The 17,500-nt window shown below is 46.3% G+C and overlaps 1 protein-coding gene across 2 annotated transcripts in view; it reads left to right on the top strand.

The window, feature by feature from the left end:
- The window catches only part of dlgap1a (discs, large (Drosophila) homolog-associated protein 1a), a 78,845-nt gene extending 62,066 nt beyond the window's left edge, over positions 1-16,779 (top strand). For both annotated transcript variants that reach the window (XM_035528572.1, XM_027001269.2), the window contains exons 7-12: positions 10,423-10,850; positions 11,161-11,240; positions 12,079-12,497; positions 12,783-12,874; positions 13,001-13,153; positions 14,390-16,779. In XM_035528572.1, coding sequence (XP_035384465.1) covers positions 10,423-10,850; positions 11,161-11,240; positions 12,079-12,497; positions 12,783-12,874; positions 13,001-13,153; positions 14,390-14,605 — 1,388 coding nt within the window. In that variant the 3' untranslated portion in view covers positions 14,606-16,779. The remainder of the gene's footprint in view (positions 1-10,422; positions 10,851-11,160; positions 11,241-12,078; positions 12,498-12,782; positions 12,875-13,000; positions 13,154-14,389) is intronic.
- Positions 16,780-17,500: the final 721 nt, after the last annotated feature.

Here is a 17,500-nt window from a genome sequence, read left to right as displayed (position 1 = left end):
GGCCGTTCGGAGCTCCTCGATGCAAAATCGGGGAGTTATGAATGAACTTAATGAAGGATTCCTCCACTCAGCGGTACAGTTTTCGAGGAAGGCACAGCGTGGGGTGTATTGGTGTTGGCACCGGAGTGTGGCTACGCACAACCCAGCTGCTTGGCCCAGCAGAGTGGCACTCAGTAGTGGCGTGGCTTTGCCCGGTTTGTCAAGAGACGCTGTGTTCTTTGAGATGAAAGGGAGTCCCTCGGGTAGGAGCAGGGCGGGAGTAGCTCACTTGTTGAGGGGAGGAGAGAGGAGAGGAGAGGAGCAGTGAGCGTAGAAGGCAAACGACTGTGCCGCTTGTTTTGCTCTTCGCAGTTATTTATTTTTTCAAATTTTATTTTCATGTCTGGCTGCACAAATTGCTCACGCGAGGCCGGAGTGTGGTTTGAGCTTAGACTGGCAGAGGTCCTGCATCTTCTCAGCTCCTTCTTGACTGATCATTGGAGAGAGGAGGCAGGGCTGAGGAGATGGAAGCAGGCGCTTCCTCTGTTCCCAAAACACACTCCACACCCCTTAGAGAGCAGCGGGTGGGGGGGGGGGGGGGTTGCAGTGCCATCCACAGGCATGAGGGGAGTTTCAGGCTGGTTGGCAGGGGTTGCCGACTGTAGGGCTTGGGGGTAGTACAGCCTCTATGGCTGGTAGGGGTTGCAGGCTGTAGGGCTTGGTGCAGTTTCTACAGCTGGTAGGCTGTGCAGTCTGAAGGGCAGAGGGGCAGTAAAGGTTGTAGGCCTGAGGAAAATTAATGACTGTAGGGTTGGCGGCAGTACGGCTGATGTGAGAAAAAAGAATAATGTTGCTACAGCTGGTGGAGCGAAGAAGCCATCTTAGCTAGTGTGGGCTATTGTCTGGGACTGAGTCACACACATGCTCTCACACACGCATACAGAACACATACAAACACGAGCAGTGGGAGGTGAGAGTTCAATTTGAGTTGTACTAGCTGAAATGAATGAAAAGTATTTTTATCAACTTTGTTCCTGCTTCTTATCTGTCTTTCCTGAACGAGTTGTGTTATATCTCTTCATTTCCTTCATTACTTGTGAGCCTTTTTAAGTTATACACAGAAAATTATTCAGAATGGTTATGCAGTAAATCATGTATGTTCACACATAAACTTGTATATGTTGCTGAGAGGAACTTATTGGCAAGGCACTTATTGGCAAGGTGTGTGTGTGTGTGTGTGTGTGTGTGTGTGTGTGTGTGTGTGTGTGTGTGTGTGTGTGTGTGTGTGTGTGTGTGTGTGTGTGGCCCTTTGCTTCTCCCGCTGTATGGCAGATTTAGTCCCCGTCCTTCTGGCCCAGCAGCATGAGGCCCTTCCAGCTGCCTCTCCACCCACCCTGTGTATGTCAGTAATATCACTAATCTTTTTTTCCTTAGTGCATGAGTGAGGACGTACACAGTAGAATACACTGACAGTTCTGGCCTCTGATACTTTAATATGAGTGTTCAGTTTGTAAACACACACACACACACACACCCTAAATCCTGGCTGCAAAGCACTATTGTTCTACTTCTATATTTACTGAGGGCTGAGGTTTCTCTTTTTCACTCACTCTCACTCTCACAAACACACACACACACACACACACACACACACACACACCCCTACACCTCTTCGCTTTAGGCTAGGAAGTGGTTTCTCAAATGCAGAAAGATTCTGATTTAGGTTAAGTGACCATAAGATGGACATTAACACTAATGTCACCGTGATATAGCTAGCCAGTAATTATACACACACACACACACACACACACACAGACACAAACACACACACATGCAATCATGCACCACAGTCTTATATGACACCTGCAAGTACTAAGTGGTTAATGCAGCATGATGTTCTGTGAACCTGTGTAATGGGTTTGTGTGCGGTGACAGGTTCTCCAGAGTACTTTGTTGTGATGTGTTTACCCATTTAACCACTGCTGCCGTGCCCTTCTACTCCGAGTGCTTAATCACAGCGATAGTGGAGCTTTGCAGCTCTCCAGCATCACCTGCGCTTCAACGGCATAGCCGGAGTTGACATTGCAGCATGTGGAATGTCATTACTGACATTTCTGTTTCAGAGGTAGAGAGAATTGCGCAGGAAACAAAGCACCGGACAGTTGGATGGTGGGACTATTGGTAGAACATTCCGGTATGTGAGGCACACACCAGCCACACACACTGTGGATTGCTCTTGACATTTTTTGGGCTGGTAGCTGTTAAGTTTTCTTTAAATGTTTTCTGGACGTCGGTTGTGATCGGTGGTCTCTCTCTGTCAGTGGTCTAGCAGTGCTGCGATTTTTTTCTAATGCACTTTCATTTTCTTGTATACGCTTCCTTATAAGCTTGTATAAGCTTGTATAAAATTTTTCTTTAAAAAATTTGCCAAAATTTAGCACATCTCTTAATGCTTTTTTTCAGACTTTCCATAATTAAACTGATTTGTTTTATGACACGGTGGGAAAAACCTAAATTAAATTTTTTTCCAGGGTGTTTTGTTAATACAGTCTTAGTGAAGAAAATCACAAGCTTATGGTTTCACAGCAAAACAGTGATTCTGAAATGCCAAAGGCAGCAGAGAAATACAAAACTCTCATTTTAACACGGCCATGTTACAGTTTTTGCTTCAAAGAGGCAATTTTGTTCCCTGAGTCACTGACTGACACTATGGCCATTTCAACTCTTTTTAGTGAGTCATACCAATTAGCTCAGCATACCAACATGAGCCCTTTCAGCTCTTAAATAGCCCTTCATTTTTTGGCAGAGTTTTTTCCAGCTTGCTAATATTAACAATATGACCTACAATTGTTTGTTATCTATATGTTCAATTATTGCTATATAACAAAATAATATCATTATAATAGCCTAAAATGTATTTGTTGGTATGTGTATTTGTATATATATTTGTTGCTCCTACTTCAAAAATGTATTTCTTCATGTCATGGACCTCTAAGGATTTAAATATGACTGATTCACCCATTCATTTATTCATTAAATCACTGAGTCATAAGATGTAAATAAAAATATACCTCAGAGCAGTTTAGCAGTCTCTACGCCACTTTTGATGCAACGGCCCTGGTGTGTTCATGCAGCAAGAGACTCGATTTTGTGTTGGCCTCATCCTTAGACAGTCAAGAAAATCTCATTCTCATCCCCTATCTGCACAAATGACTTTGAGTCAAACATCTCTGCATAATTAGATGAGTCAAAGTATTTGTATAAGTATTTGAGTCAAAGCTATTGGATATAGAGTAGGTTATTCTTTTCGGACGTCTGCATTAACTCTTGGTTTAACCTCGATTCCATTTACAGCAGAGCTAACCAAAAACGAGCGCTTTAGGAATTGTTTCACGATTTGAAAGATGTGGATCTAAATCTAATCTCTGATATAAATACACTTTTTCTTTTCACTGTATGCACTTGAGTTACAGGATGTAACTACCATTTAAAAAAAAAAAACCTCTTCAATGTGAATTTTGCTCACGAATGAAATCCCTACCAACTCCTATTGTAAAACTAGCATGCACAAGGAAACTCGCTACATTTCAGTTTCACCAGGGAGATTTGGTGATGCACATGCATTTTCTGCATTGATTGGTGAACTAGGCTGTGGGTTGCTTTGGGTAGGACAGCTGAAATTGTGTTGTTCCATGTTAGTATTATTCAGCTACAGATTCTGAGCATGCCGACTTAAGACCCACACCTGTGTACTCCCTGTGTACCCCCACGAGTACTCCCTAGTGCCACGTGTCCAGCCTTGCTTGTGTCTGGCTAGCCAGCTAAGATAGTGGGGCACACAAGTGAATAGTACTGAAGACAGCAATACACACACTGTTGTCTGAGAAGTGGTCATTCTTATCTCATTAATCATGTAATTAAGTAAGTAGCTAGCTATACATTTGGAGTACATCCAAGAATGATTACTTTCGCTAACATCAACTAGTGGCTGTGTTGGAGATAGTTTAAGTTAACATTTAAGATGACTTTCTGCTTGTAATGTAGAATATTAGTGACAATGGTTAAAGTAATGAGGATTACTTAAATTATTATTAATCTAATGTGTTCCATTTTGTCTAGTGTAAAAAAACTAGAATTTTTAGTCTAGTATTTTTGCTCCCCAGGGCTTGAAAACAAGTTGCTATTAGCAAGCCAACAGCTAATTATGTAACATGGAAGTACATCAGTAAACATTTTGACATTATTAAATAGCCTCTTTTCCACTGTGGAGCCAAACAGTTACAAAGACCTTGTAAGGCCATTCCGCAGCATTCCAGACTCCTCAGACCGGTTGGCGTTTTCTTGTTCCACAAGGGCCGTGCTTTATATTAGGGTGAAGCCATACATGTGGCAGAGGCCTGTTCACATAAGTGTGCCACTGGGTTGTCTGAACAGATGGAGTTTTGGGGATTTCTGGACTGTTACTTTGTACACATGCAGAAAAGCACAGGACATGTACCAACGGCAAATGTTGCTGATAGAGAAACGGCAACGAGACGTGGTTTACTTCCATTTCTCATTAAGCCATGCCACCCAAATGGTTCTGCAGTGCTGAGCATAGTTATCTAACCAAGCTGAGAAAACTGGGCTGAGCTTGGATTGGAAGCATTCTGTGCCAAAGCATGTTCATGTGGAAATGCCTTACTCATAACTGTTCAGCCTTGCAGTGTAAAAGAGGATAATGGTTTCTTAGACACTGTACTCAACTTCATGTAAAAACCTTGTATTTTTAGGGTTAACTGCCTTATTTTCTCAAGATTAACATCTTAACAAGAATGACATATCAACGTCTTGGGGTTGTGTGACTACCTCTCGATTGCTGAAATCTGCATAAACAAGAGATCAAAAGGACGTCTTGTACAGAAGTAATGTCTTAGCTATGGGTATACCTAATAATTGCAAAGTACAGAGTGAACTAATATTTTCACACACCGTGCAGCAGATAAGCTATCGAGATAGCAGGGCCAAGGCAGTTTTCTCAGCCTTGTTTGCAACCTCTAAAACACATTTTCTGAAATGAAGTTTATTACTAATAATAATATTAATAATAAATTAATTAAATGTTTAAAATTTAAAAAAAAAAAAAAAAAAAAAAAAAAAATAGCTAGAGCTTCAAAATGCACACAAATCAGTCAAATGTATTGTCACTAATGACCATCAATGCAATCAGTTGAAAGCATTGTCATTGTCAAGATGCTGATGAACTGTTAACAATTGGACAATTTTTTGAGGGGAAAAAGTATTATAATAATAATAATAATAATACAATTTCACTTAGAAGCACTGTTCAAGATACAATATATGCTATTGCTAAGCTGCAGGCAGGCTAAAAGACAAAGAAAGTAGAGAAGTACAAGCACATAGGAGCAGGAATGCTGCTCCAGAGTGTAGGACCAGCTACTCTAACAGCCTTATCACCAGCGGTGTGGAGCTTAGAAGAAGGAACAGAGAGTAAAGCAGTGTTAGAAGAACAGAGAATACACCAAAGAGAATACTGATGAGGGAAGGTAAAGAAGTAAGGAACAGCCAAACCATGCAGGGCCTTATATTGCATGCAAGACTGAACAGGTAGCCAACGTAAGTGTATGCGCGTGGGAGTAATATCTTGCCATTTTCTGATAGGGGAAAGAAACATCGCACATGAGTTCTGCAACTCAAAGCCAGAGGTAAGGAGGCTGTAGAGTATGGCATTTCAGCTAATTCAATTAATTAAGACATGGATGAGAAAGATAGGCATGCAATCCACAAACTGAATGAAAGGAGCCTTAACAGAATTTTTAATGTAGCAAATAAATAATAATGTGGGATCTAAAATAATTTCAAGACTCTAAACCCAAGCAATAAGTAGTACCAAGAACCAAGAAATAAGTAGTAAAGTCTGGGATATTTAGTTTGTGCTATTCAGTTTCATTAAGGGTGTTTGGAGAGGCAATTAGTATGACCTTTTATTTATCACTATTTAATAAAAACTAAAGTCATCCATTTTTTTCCAGCCAGGCCTGGGTTTAATCATGTAAATAATAAAAGTTAGTGGACAAAGAACTGAGACCTGGGGAACACCATGAGATAACCTCGATGGCTCAGACTTAAACTGAAATGTAAAATTGTTCTCACTGAATTCTACTATGCACATGTTAACATTCAGTAACATTAGCTGCTGAAAGTTATCTTGCTATAGTTAGCTTATGATGGTTGCCTAGGTGGCTAGCTTACTTACATCCAGCAAATGTTTCAGACAATTATCTTACTAAAAGTGTCACAAGGTGTTGCCTTTAGTTTTCCAGACATTTCGGGCACACTCACATGTATACACCAGCAATGATGCCTCTGTTGCCCTACTGGAGCCTCTGCCCACGATTTTTTCCAATAATTTACAGATGTGCATAGCTCCTTCCTTTCTGTTTAGTATCTGTTTAGATTGTGGGACACCGGTGTTCATCGACAGTAGTGTCCATCGGTACCATACTAAACAAAATCGGCCAGTTCCAAATATACATTGTATATTTTTGAGTATACTCAAGTTTATGACTTTTGACTTTACTACATACTTCAAAAAATAAATAAATAAATAGTTTTAAGTGCGCAATTGGGACACACCGTTACATTCCAGAACCCTTTGACATATCACCAGAAGGTGCATATATACTGCAACGCATCTCTGAAGGGTTAGAATGGTCTGCCTGCTATAAATAATAATAAAATACATGACATTATTATTGCTGTGGAGGCCCTCCTTGGCAGACAAGGAAGCTGTACACAACTTGAATAGTCCACATATAGGATGACTTGATACCCATTTCTAGGCTAAATGTTGTATCGCCGCGAAGCAGCAAGAACAAGGACTGTGATGACCACTGACACAGCCAATCACAACTGAGTTCCAGAAAACAGGAGTAACCAATCCTAGATCGGGTTACGGTTGCTTACGCATGAGCTTTGCCCACAATTGTAAAACTATAATTAATTGAATCTGTTTCACGAACAAATGCTTAACAGCGAGAAGAAAGAGCAGACGAGTGTGACATTTGTTATGTGCAAGGCTGGTTTTCATCGTGCGAGAGTGGTTTATAGCGTGGCCATATGTCCTCTTCTTCCTCACCCTCACACATCTTCGTTATTAGGCCTGTTATTTGTCCCCTAGGCAAGGCTTCTTTTTGAAAACCAGAACATGGTTGTTCAAAAAATCACTTTCGTCACGTGCCTGAGTGATTTTTCTTTAACATTGTTTTAACGTTGATGTTAAGGTTTAACATTGATTTAACACCACTTTAACGCTGTTTGTCACATTTAGCATTGATTTGATGCCGTAGAAGGAGAATGAGGTTCTACAGACACACATGCTACAAACAGCACTAAAAGTGGAACAGAGTCTCCGTTCCTCGAGCTGAAGTGACTTTGAAAGAATGTCTGGGGGTTTTTTTTACGCAGACTGCTAACTACATCAACTCCCACTAAGTCCTCTCCCTCTCACTGGCAAAACAGATCAGATTATGTAAGAGTATATTAGACTCATGCCCGGACGGCAATAATGCCATCACTCTCGTCTCCTCCCAACACGCAGTGAGTCATATCCTTAGGCACAGAGCTATGTAGGTGTTCCACAGACATGCCGCAAATAGCCTTTTCCAACAAAACGAGGGTATTTTTAGACCATCTTTGTGAGCCGTCGTGGGTATTCTTTATTTATTTATTTATTTATTCATTTATGCATTTTGATTGCCTTCACTTGGATTCAATCGTTTGTATTTGTTCAGATAGCAGACACAGCCTGGATTTATTACCATGTTATGTAGTCGTCTAACCGTCTGCCGTGCGTGGACGCTAGAGGGCGTGCTGACAAAAGAGCTTTGTGACTGTGGCCTACGCAGGTGCGGCCTTGACCACTGGAAGGAGAGCTTTGACCTGTAGCGCGCAGTGCTATCACGGGAGCACATACGTGACGCTCTGCTTGTTCCAAAACGCCGCAGGTCATTGCCAGCCTGTGCCTGTCCCCTTATGGCAAAGGATGGTGTGATGGACATGGTGTCAGAGTGCGTGTGTGTGTGTGTGCGCGCGCACATTTGCGTGTGGACCTGGCTTAGCAGATGGGGGGGGGGGGTCGATTTGCTGAACCAGATGAGGACTTAAGAACCCCACGAACGGCTGCTGTTTATGGGCCTACCTGATGCTAACCTTCATGCCACTGGACAAGCATATATGGGCTAATACAAAAGAATACTCTCTGGACAGTAGTGGACTCTTCACCTTTGAACTTGTGACAGAGATAAACATTGATAAAGTCCTTGTATGCTGCATCTGGCTGGTGGCAGGCTAAAAACCTGAATCAAATGTGGCAGTGCAGTTGAATCAGTGAACTGAGCAACGCTTCAAATGCTGGACTTAGCACACTTCCTCTGGATCATATAATAGTCATTCATCTTTAATTAATATCACGCTGGCATATTTGCTTAGAATTCCTAAGCCTTTTGGCATATGTTTTCACTTACAACTCTGAAGGGGCCAGCATGTCTTCCTGTATTACGCATTACTTCCCCTCTGTGGAACAAGACATTTTAAGTCATGCGCTTTGTGCTGTAGAAGTGCGAGGTGCCCCTGGTGGGCACAAGTGGTACTGCAGCAGACCAGGTCGAACCACGTCACGGCACGGTGCGTGGGTGTGTTTACTCAGCACATGGGTAGGATAACCGCACGGCGTTATGTCTACACTTCAACCTTTTAGCCAAAGCCAAGTCTTCTGCGGTTTCATGCTGTGTTTTTGTGGGGTGGGGGGGGGTTCTTTGTCTCTCCCTCTAAAAGGAAGAGGGGGTGGGTTTGTAAAAAGGCACCTGCAAGCCGCTGGCCACACTGGGCCGCCGCCGCCTCGTTACATCATAGTGTGGCGCGTTCAGAACTGCACCGCCATTACAGAGCTGACTCGACAACCCCGTAACACCTCCGCACCTACCGCTTCCGGTGTCCTGCTGCTCCGCTTTCGGGGTCTTACCGACGCGAGCTTTCTCGCTGTGTCACCGCAGCTCGGCCGAGGCTGTCATTATCTCTCTTCTCCGGCGGGTGCGGGGGCGTCAGCTGGCGGGGGAGCAGGAGGCGAACAAAGCTGGAGCTCTCGCGCGGCTCTCCGTTTCCTGGATACAGCCGCGGCCGGCCAAGACAAAGGGCCAATCGGCGGCGGGCTGTCTGGGAGCGATCCCAGGGCTGCGCCCGATTGCGGCGTCATGGGTGACGTCGCCGCAGATGCAGGTACACCGCGAATGGAGTTGATTAAAGAGGGGGAGAGGATAAGCAGAGGAGGGGGGGGGGGGGGGAGAAAGAGTGGACTGCAGGGAGGGGGGCGAGATGAGCATAGAGAGAGAGAGAAGGGAACGGAAGGGTGAGTGAGGAACAGGAGAGGTTGTGCGACGGAAATCTCTCTGGCTGATAGTGTGCTTGCGGCAGTGCCTTATCTCGGCAGCGCATGCCGGAACACGCTGAGTTGGAGTGAGGAGTGAGCTCCATCAGTTAACCAGCCCGCTGCTCTCCGGGGCAACGGGGCAGGAACTGTGAGAGAGGGCCTCCCTTATCACCCTTCACCTCATTACACTCACATCGAGACCTTATTTCAACGGTCAAACAGCTCAGTTTTATGTGTGCGTCTCTGCGCATGTATGCGCGTGTGCATGCGTCTGCGCACACATGCATGTATCTGTGCTCTTGTGCGCATATGAACATGGTTGTATTTTATATTATAGTGTACCCCGAGGGCAGAAGATGTTCGCTGAGATGCTGGCTGAAACTTTCTGCACACAGCCAGCTGTCAAAGGAGACAGGAGGTGTCTCCCGGTCTGTTCCCTGTCAGTTGAAAAGTGAGCGAGCCTCGCTGTGCTGTTTAAGAAGAAGTCGCTCTGACATGGGAACACGGGTGGGAGGGCGTACAGGCTAGTTTGCCCTGGTGTGTCTGCGAGCTATAAGGAAGGTCTAGGCCAGTCTGTCTCGCACTGGGATTCGGGAGTGTGATTTTCTTCCTGGTGCTACTTTTATGTAGTGGCCCAGTTCCAACAGCATGGCACAGCAAGAGGGAATGGTGGCATTTAGGCATGTGTGAACGGAGAGAGAGAGGGGGGGGAGTGTGTTGCCATTTTCTGGTTTGCTCTCTCCTGCCCTCTTGTGGATGTTCAAATAGGGACAAGAAATGAAATGAAACATGCACATGCCAAAGTCCTCTTGTACTGTAAAGACTTGTGGATTATCTCATGTTTAGTATTGGATACTGGGTCCTTCTCTCCCTTTGTAGTGGAATGTTGCTGGATCTGAGTCCTTTGCCAACTCCACACAGCATTTACCCTGCGAAACATTGTGAACAGTTTCAGCCCGTGGGGCACCTGTGGCATGACTTACCGCCCCCCATTCTTGCCTGTGACCCCGCTCCAGTGTCGTCGTGCATCACCACGTACAAGAAGACACCCCCACCCGTGCCGCCGCGCACCTCCACCAAGCCGTTCATCAGCATCACGGCGCAGAGCAGCACGGAGTCGGCGCAGGACGCCTACATGGACGGGCCGGGCCACCGGGCCGAGAGCGGGCTCCACTCGGCCCTCAGTAACTCCACGGAGAGCATCGACAGCATGAAGGCGCTGACGGCGGCCATCGAGGCAGCCAACGCGCAGGTGCACGGCCCCGCCAGCCAGCATGTGAACAGCAGCGCCGGCATCATGGGGCCCACACACACACCTCTGCCCATACCTGTGCCGGTGCCCATGCTGCCCCTACCTCTGCCCGTGCCTGTTCCCATGCCCACGCTCGACGATGGACACCGGGAGGCACTGCGGAAGGGCAGGTGCCTGTCCATTGGCATCCAGGTTAGTGTGTGTGTGTGTGCATGTTTTGTTATTCTTTTACTGAGCACGCAAATGCCGAACCTCCAGTGGTGACAGAACATCAGTGCCTTGCCTTGCAGTGTTATAAGCTGTGACAGATCCGGACGGTTTTGCGGAATTTAGACAGATGGAATCGGGGTGAAATATAGACCAAGCCTCAGCTTACACCTGGAGTTTTACTCGCTGTGATGCTATCTGGATACGGTGCATAATTTCAGAGCTAGCATTATCCTGTTTGTGTGTGTGGGTGTGGGTGTGACTGATGACCTGTGTGTGTGATGCGTTTGTACAGGTGGACGGCCCGGAGGATCAGCAGGAAGAGGACCAGTCAAAGTTCCAGTCTGTAGGGGTCCAAGTTGAAGAGGAGAGAAGGTGTGTGTGTGTGTGTGTGTGTGTGTGTGTGTGTGTGTGTGTGTGTGTGAGTGAGTGAAAATGCATTAGTACTTACAGGTTCTGCTATATGGTAGCTCACTGTGTGTGTGTGTACCTGTCCTGTCTTTGCTATATAAAGCAGCTAGATCATTGATGACCAGCTGCTGTGTAAGCCCCAGGCACCCACAGGAGCAGCCTGCAGTGTTTTACGTGTTTCATTGTGTGACTGTGTCATTTCCCCGTAAAGACTTCAGAGTATTGTGTGTGTGTGTGTGTGTGTGTGTGGGGGGGGGGGGGGGGGGGGGGGGCACGTCTGTGCTGGATTCGTGACCCCACTAAATGCATGTCCCAGTGATGAATCATAGCACTGACTCACAGGTGGTGTGTGCAGCGATCGGCCTCCCTCAGCAGAAGAGGCACTAATTACATTTAGTTCAGAGTCTGCCACTCTGTGGTCCAGTATCTCCAGTATCTGATACACCGAGACTTCGTCACCCTGTCTGTGTGCTTACTGAGCATCATGCCTGCCTGCCCTGTAAAAATGCCCTGTAATTTTCTTTAATAACGCTCTTCTCCAGCTCGTCTGGGGGGTTGGATGGTATCCAACGTTAGGCTCGTTCGGGACGGAAGCGCCGCTGCGCTCCTGTCGCTGCATTAACGCTTGCATGGCGCCGGCTTCGCACGCTCGTTACCACCCGCGACAACAGCCGTGGTTCTGCTGTCAGAGCCGAGCAGGCCGGATGAAAGGGCTTTGCCGTGCAGCCCTACCACAAGCGTCTCTCTCTCTCCTCCTCTCTCTTTCTCCCGCCTACCTCCTGCCTCTTTCCTGTCGCCCCAGCCACCGGCGCTTCACGCGCTCCAACAGCGTGACCACGGCGGTGCAGGCCGACCTGGACGGCCCAGACTACCCCATGGCCGAGCCCCTGGACGTGAGCCTGCCGCCGCTGGGCTGCCTGCAGCGGCAGTACTCCCGCGACGCTTCCGCCTCCACCGTCAGCATCCAGGGCTCGGGCAACCACTACCATGCCTGTGCGTCCGATGACTACGAGGACGTGGGCTTTGACCCCTCCATCCTGCCGCCACCGGACCCCTGGATCGACAGCGTGACCGAGGACCCGCTGGAGGTGGTGGGCCACTCGGTGTGCCAGCGCGATGGACGCTGGTTCCTCAAGCTGCTGCAGGCCGAGGCCGAGCGCATGGAGGGCTGGTGCCGGCAGATGGAGCAGGACGAGCAGGAGAACGAGCTGCCCGACGACAGTGAGTCCCGCCCCCTGGGGCAGTGAGTCCCGCCCCCTGGGGCAGTGAGTCCCATCCCCTGACGCCTGAAAGGGTTGGCGAGTCCTGATTTTCTGCTGCTCCAGCAATTGCAAAAAAGCTGAAATATGTAATCAAATAGATATTTCAAATACGTTTAATTCAAATACTCCCTATCACTGCAGATGAGTTTAAAGAAGGCACGTAAAACCAGGGTAATGTGCTAAAATGTGCGTGCGTGCCTGTGTGTGTGTGTGTGTGTGTGTGTGTGTGCGTGTGTGTGTGAAGTCCTGGGGAAGATCCGGAGTGCGGTCGGCAGTGCGCAGCTGCTGATGTCTCAGAAATTCCAGCAGTTCCGGGAGCTCTGTGAGGAGAACCTGGTGAGCGCAGCGCTCTCCCTCAGGACCTCGGACAGCACCGCGGCCTCTGACGCGCTCTACAGGATCTGCATCTTCTGGGTTGGGCTTAACCATCTCTCCCTGTGTGTCCCGCTCCCGACCCGCTAGAACCCGAACGCCCACGCACGGCCCGCAGCGCAGGACCTGGCCGGTTTCTGGGATATGCTGCAGCTGTCCATCGAGAACATCAGCCTGAAGTTTGATGAGCTGCACCAGCTCAAGGCCAACAGCTGGAGACCCCTCGAGCCCCCCGAGAGAAAGGTAGAGGGGGCCTTGCCCCAGCAGGGGGCGTCGTGGGGCTCGTGAGTAAGGGCTTGGCCCAGAAAAAGCCATGCTCAGGGAAATCACATGACTTTAGTCATCAGCATGCTTTAGTGCCGTTGCTACAATGTCAAGGGCATTTAAACTTGCATATGATGTACTAGTGTATACGTTCTTAACATGCTTTGATGCAGTGGCTGTTCCAGGACCTAGCATGTCTTGGCCTATCTTACGCTGGCGGTGAAACCGTGCGTGCGGGACCCGGACTGAGCTGTTGACTCCATGTGCCCCATCTGTTCTGTCGATGTTGGTAAAGTCTTGTTGCCCATACTGGTTCTCATGGCTACAATTGGCTTTTGTGGTTTGTGTGTGTGTGTGTGTGTGTGTGTGTGTGTGTGTGTGTTTTTTTCATTCGTCTTCATTTTCTCACTCACTCTTGATTTGCTGACATCCTCTCCGTGTTTTGTTTGTATTGACAGTGAAGCAGTTTTCAGACGTCATTCCATCCAGGTACTCGCTGTCAGCAATGGGGGGTGGGGGAGTGGGCGGTGCCGCCCACCCCCCCAACCTCGTCCCTACCCCTGCTGGGCTGGGCCACACCCTCCCCTCCCGCACACTCGGCCTTGGGCTAGCGCTAGCCGTGGCATGCCATGTGTGCGCAGGTGTGCTTCATCTTCGCGGCTCTCTCTCTCTCTCTCTCCCTCTTTCTCTCTCTCGCTCTCTCGCTCTCTCTCCCTCTCTCTCGCTCTCTCTCTCTCTCTCTCACTCACTATCTGTCTTGCTTACTCTTTCTCTGCACTGAAAAAAATCTTAACAAGTGAAAACATCCTGAATGTAAATATTTCTACTATTTCTAAATATGTTATCATTCTAAAAAAAAAAATCAATTCAGTCTATTTCTAGTATTGCTTTGCTACTAGTTTAAAGTGTCTTACCAAATGACTTACCAAGTTAAATTATCATATGCATTGTCAGGTAAGTATTACTTCCATCAAGCATTTCTTTCTTGAAATAAAGATATCTGTAATTGCAGTCAGATCACTTAAAATTATTTTCTAAAAGAGTTTGAATAATCTTTGTTATTAATTTGGGGAAGCAGACAAGTAGTAGACATATAATATTTCCTCTATTCAGGATGTTTCTCACTTGCTAAGACGTCGTGTTTGGCAGCGCCCTCTCTCCCCCCTTAGCGGAGTCCCCTAGTGGAGACTGAAGGGCTGTGTGTGCTGTGTGCAGGAGAGGAGGCTCCCCCCACCCGTGCCGAAGAAGCCCCCCAAAGCTCACCCCCCGCTGACCCGTGACCGCTCCCTCGAGAGCACAGAGAAGCAGAGGCAGGAGGCACGCAGACGCCTGATGGCGGCCAAGAGGGCGGCGTCGGTGCGCCAGAACTCGGCGACAGAGAGCGCGGATAGCATTGAGATCTACATCCCCGAAGCCCAGACCAGACTCTGAGAGCTCACACGTGCACACGTGCACATGCGCACACAACAACGCACGTGCTCACATGCAGGCGGGGATGCGGACGCTCTCTGGGCGGTGAAACACACAGATACACCTCGCCGGTCTGTTTTCATGAAAGGGTGGCCAGAACTGTGCACTGATACACACATACACACACATTGTGAACCTAGCTGGGAACAACACTTAAGTATTTCTATATTCACAGTTCAAGGTTAAGCAATTGCTGACATACATCTTAATACATACCGAGGCAGGGTTCAGACACTTTGTCTCAGCTAATCTATGTGTGTGAGCTGAGTGTCATATTTATACAACATTCCATCAAATGCCTTTGAAACACTGCGCCTCATTTATCAAATGTAATCAAAAGTATGAGGGTCTTTTTTTAACACAAAAACGCAGGCCGCGCAAGATCAGGATTCAGTTATGGAGGCTGGGCAATGTGACCCGCCAGCCAATCAAATGAATGCATGGTCACGTGGTGCAGTGGAACGCGTGAGCTTCAGTGATGCGTGTCCTGTGGACAGAAGTAGACACCCATCTTGCCTTTAGCTCCGGGACCGATGCTGCTTTTATTTATTTATTTATTTTGAATGCGGTTTTTTTTGATTAATGAGGCCCATTGTTCATGCTCAGACCTCTTAGTTTGTTATGTTGCACCAAGTGAACACACATTTTATCATACACATGCTTAAGTAGTTAACGCTAACACGCACACACTAACATGCATATATACTGGCACTGAACAAATTGGCAGGGTGTTTGTATATTTGTGATCTACAGTTAATTCTCACTGCTACAAGGAATCCACAGGAGGTTTTTGATGTTAATTGGGGTTTTTTTGCTTGTTTTTTTTTTTTTGTTTTTTCTTTTTCTTTTTTTAATCTCCACAATTGTTCCGGTCTCTCTACTGCTTCCGTGATCATATTTACAGCCCTTCTACTCCATATGTAAAGTTAGGCCCTAGACCTCCCCTCGAAAGTGCCACCTTGTCCACCAGTGTGATGTAGTGACCCTTTGGCAACGTTGACCCCGCCCCTGCCTACCCCGTTGCTACGCCCCCTCCTGCCTCAGCAGAGACAGACTGCTCCATTGGTTGGCAGCAACAGTGCACTTGTGGGTGAAGCCCAGTGGGTCTGGCACCGCGTGGACGACTTCCTCCTCTCTTCCTGCCTTGCTGAGCCTTCCGGACCACCTCTGTCTGCCACACAGCCATGCAACATCACTTTACTTTTAGTTATCAGCCTCCCTCGGCCTTGCTCCCTCTCTCTCTCTCTCTCTCTCTCTCTCTCTCTCTCTCTCTCTCTCTCTCTCTCTCTCTCTCTCTCTCTCTCTCTCTCTCTCTCTCTCTGTGTGTCTCTCACTGTGTCTCTCTCTTTTACCGTAACGTATGGGTAGGAAATGGCAGCAGAACAGGGTACGTTATGATAAAAGCAATATTCGTTCTGAATTCGAACAATCAGCGATACACTGTAATACTATGATATGGAGGTCTTTTATTTGTGAAAGTTGGATTACTGCTAATGGAAGAAGATGCCTTCAGTATTCTGTAGCCACTTCTGTTTCCTGTACTGATGCTTGCTATTGTAAACGCTTTTAAGTGATATCCCTCTTGACCAGGTTGTTCTCCATGGTAAACCCTCCAGTCATGTGAGATGTTTAGCTCCATCACATTCTTTACTGTGTAATATACAAATTAACTTCCTTTTGGATGTAGAGGGTGGATGGTCTGCCAATATCTAGGGTAAGGGGCTACTCAGGTGACCCCTGCCTGCCATCCCTCCCAAAAAACAAGAAACATGAACCTAAAACAAGAGATGAAAACTGCTGAAAATGCAGGTTTTTCATTGTAGTTGACTAATTAATGTCTTTCCAGTAGCAAGTTCAGTGACTTAAATTTTGTTGTTCTTATAATGCCATGCTTGGAAACAGGGAGAGGCTTTTTTGTATGCTGTATTTTTGCCCATGGGGGAGTGGCTCTCTGAGAGGATCCTGTGACTCAGTGTGTCCAATCCTCCCAGTTGGGCTGGTCTTAGCATTAAACTCTCAGGACGATAGGGGGATACAGTGGGCGCAGCAAAATCAGGGTCTCCCAATGATGGTGTTTTTGTGTTTTTGTGTGTGTGTGTGTGTGTGTGTGTGTGTGTGTGTGTGTGTGTGTGTGTGTGTGTGTGTGTGTGTGTGTGTGTGTGTACAGAAATATGTTTTTATTGTGAAACTGTGTGTGTGTGTGTGAGAGAGTCAGAGAGTGTGTGTGAGTGAAAGTCTCTAAAAGTGCTTCCTAACTTGCTTGGTTGACACAATCTTTGAACTTTTTGTTGGAATTATGTGAAGTAGCCTCATTAACTTCTGTGCACATTATCAACCCCCTTTTATTTTAGTCAGTAGTGTTTGTACAGAAACTCTACAATGACAAGCATGCAGACACAGTAATATAAAATATCTTATTTGTACTTTAATTCATTTGTTTATTTATTTACCTACCTATTTATTTATTGCTCATTTATTTTGTACGGTTTTGATTTTGTTCAGTGATTTACCCTCATATTGTGAATATGTTGTATTGTATGTATAGACATTAAGTGTGCATACATACGATTAACACAATAAATTCTTCAGTCTTTTTCTGGTTTCAACATCTGCACTATATATGAAAGAATATTTACATACTTCTTTACATACTGATGTCACTACATGCTGTTCTGAATGCAATTATCACTGAAGTGGTTGGTGCACTTTCAAAAGCATTATTATGTGTACAACAAAAATAACATTCTTACAGAATATCAGTACTTCTGTCCTAATATTTTTTATATATACTTTGCTGTAATTTAAAAATGGATTCTCTGATGTGTTTGGGTATATATTTTTTTACTTTACCTTGTT

The sequence above is a fragment of the Electrophorus electricus genome, chromosome 7, assembly GCF_013358815.1.
Source record: "Electrophorus electricus isolate fEleEle1 chromosome 7, fEleEle1.pri, whole genome shotgun sequence".
NCBI lineage: Eukaryota > Metazoa > Chordata > Actinopteri > Gymnotiformes > Gymnotidae > Electrophorus > Electrophorus electricus.
This window is presented reverse-complemented; position numbering and strand designations above follow the sequence as displayed.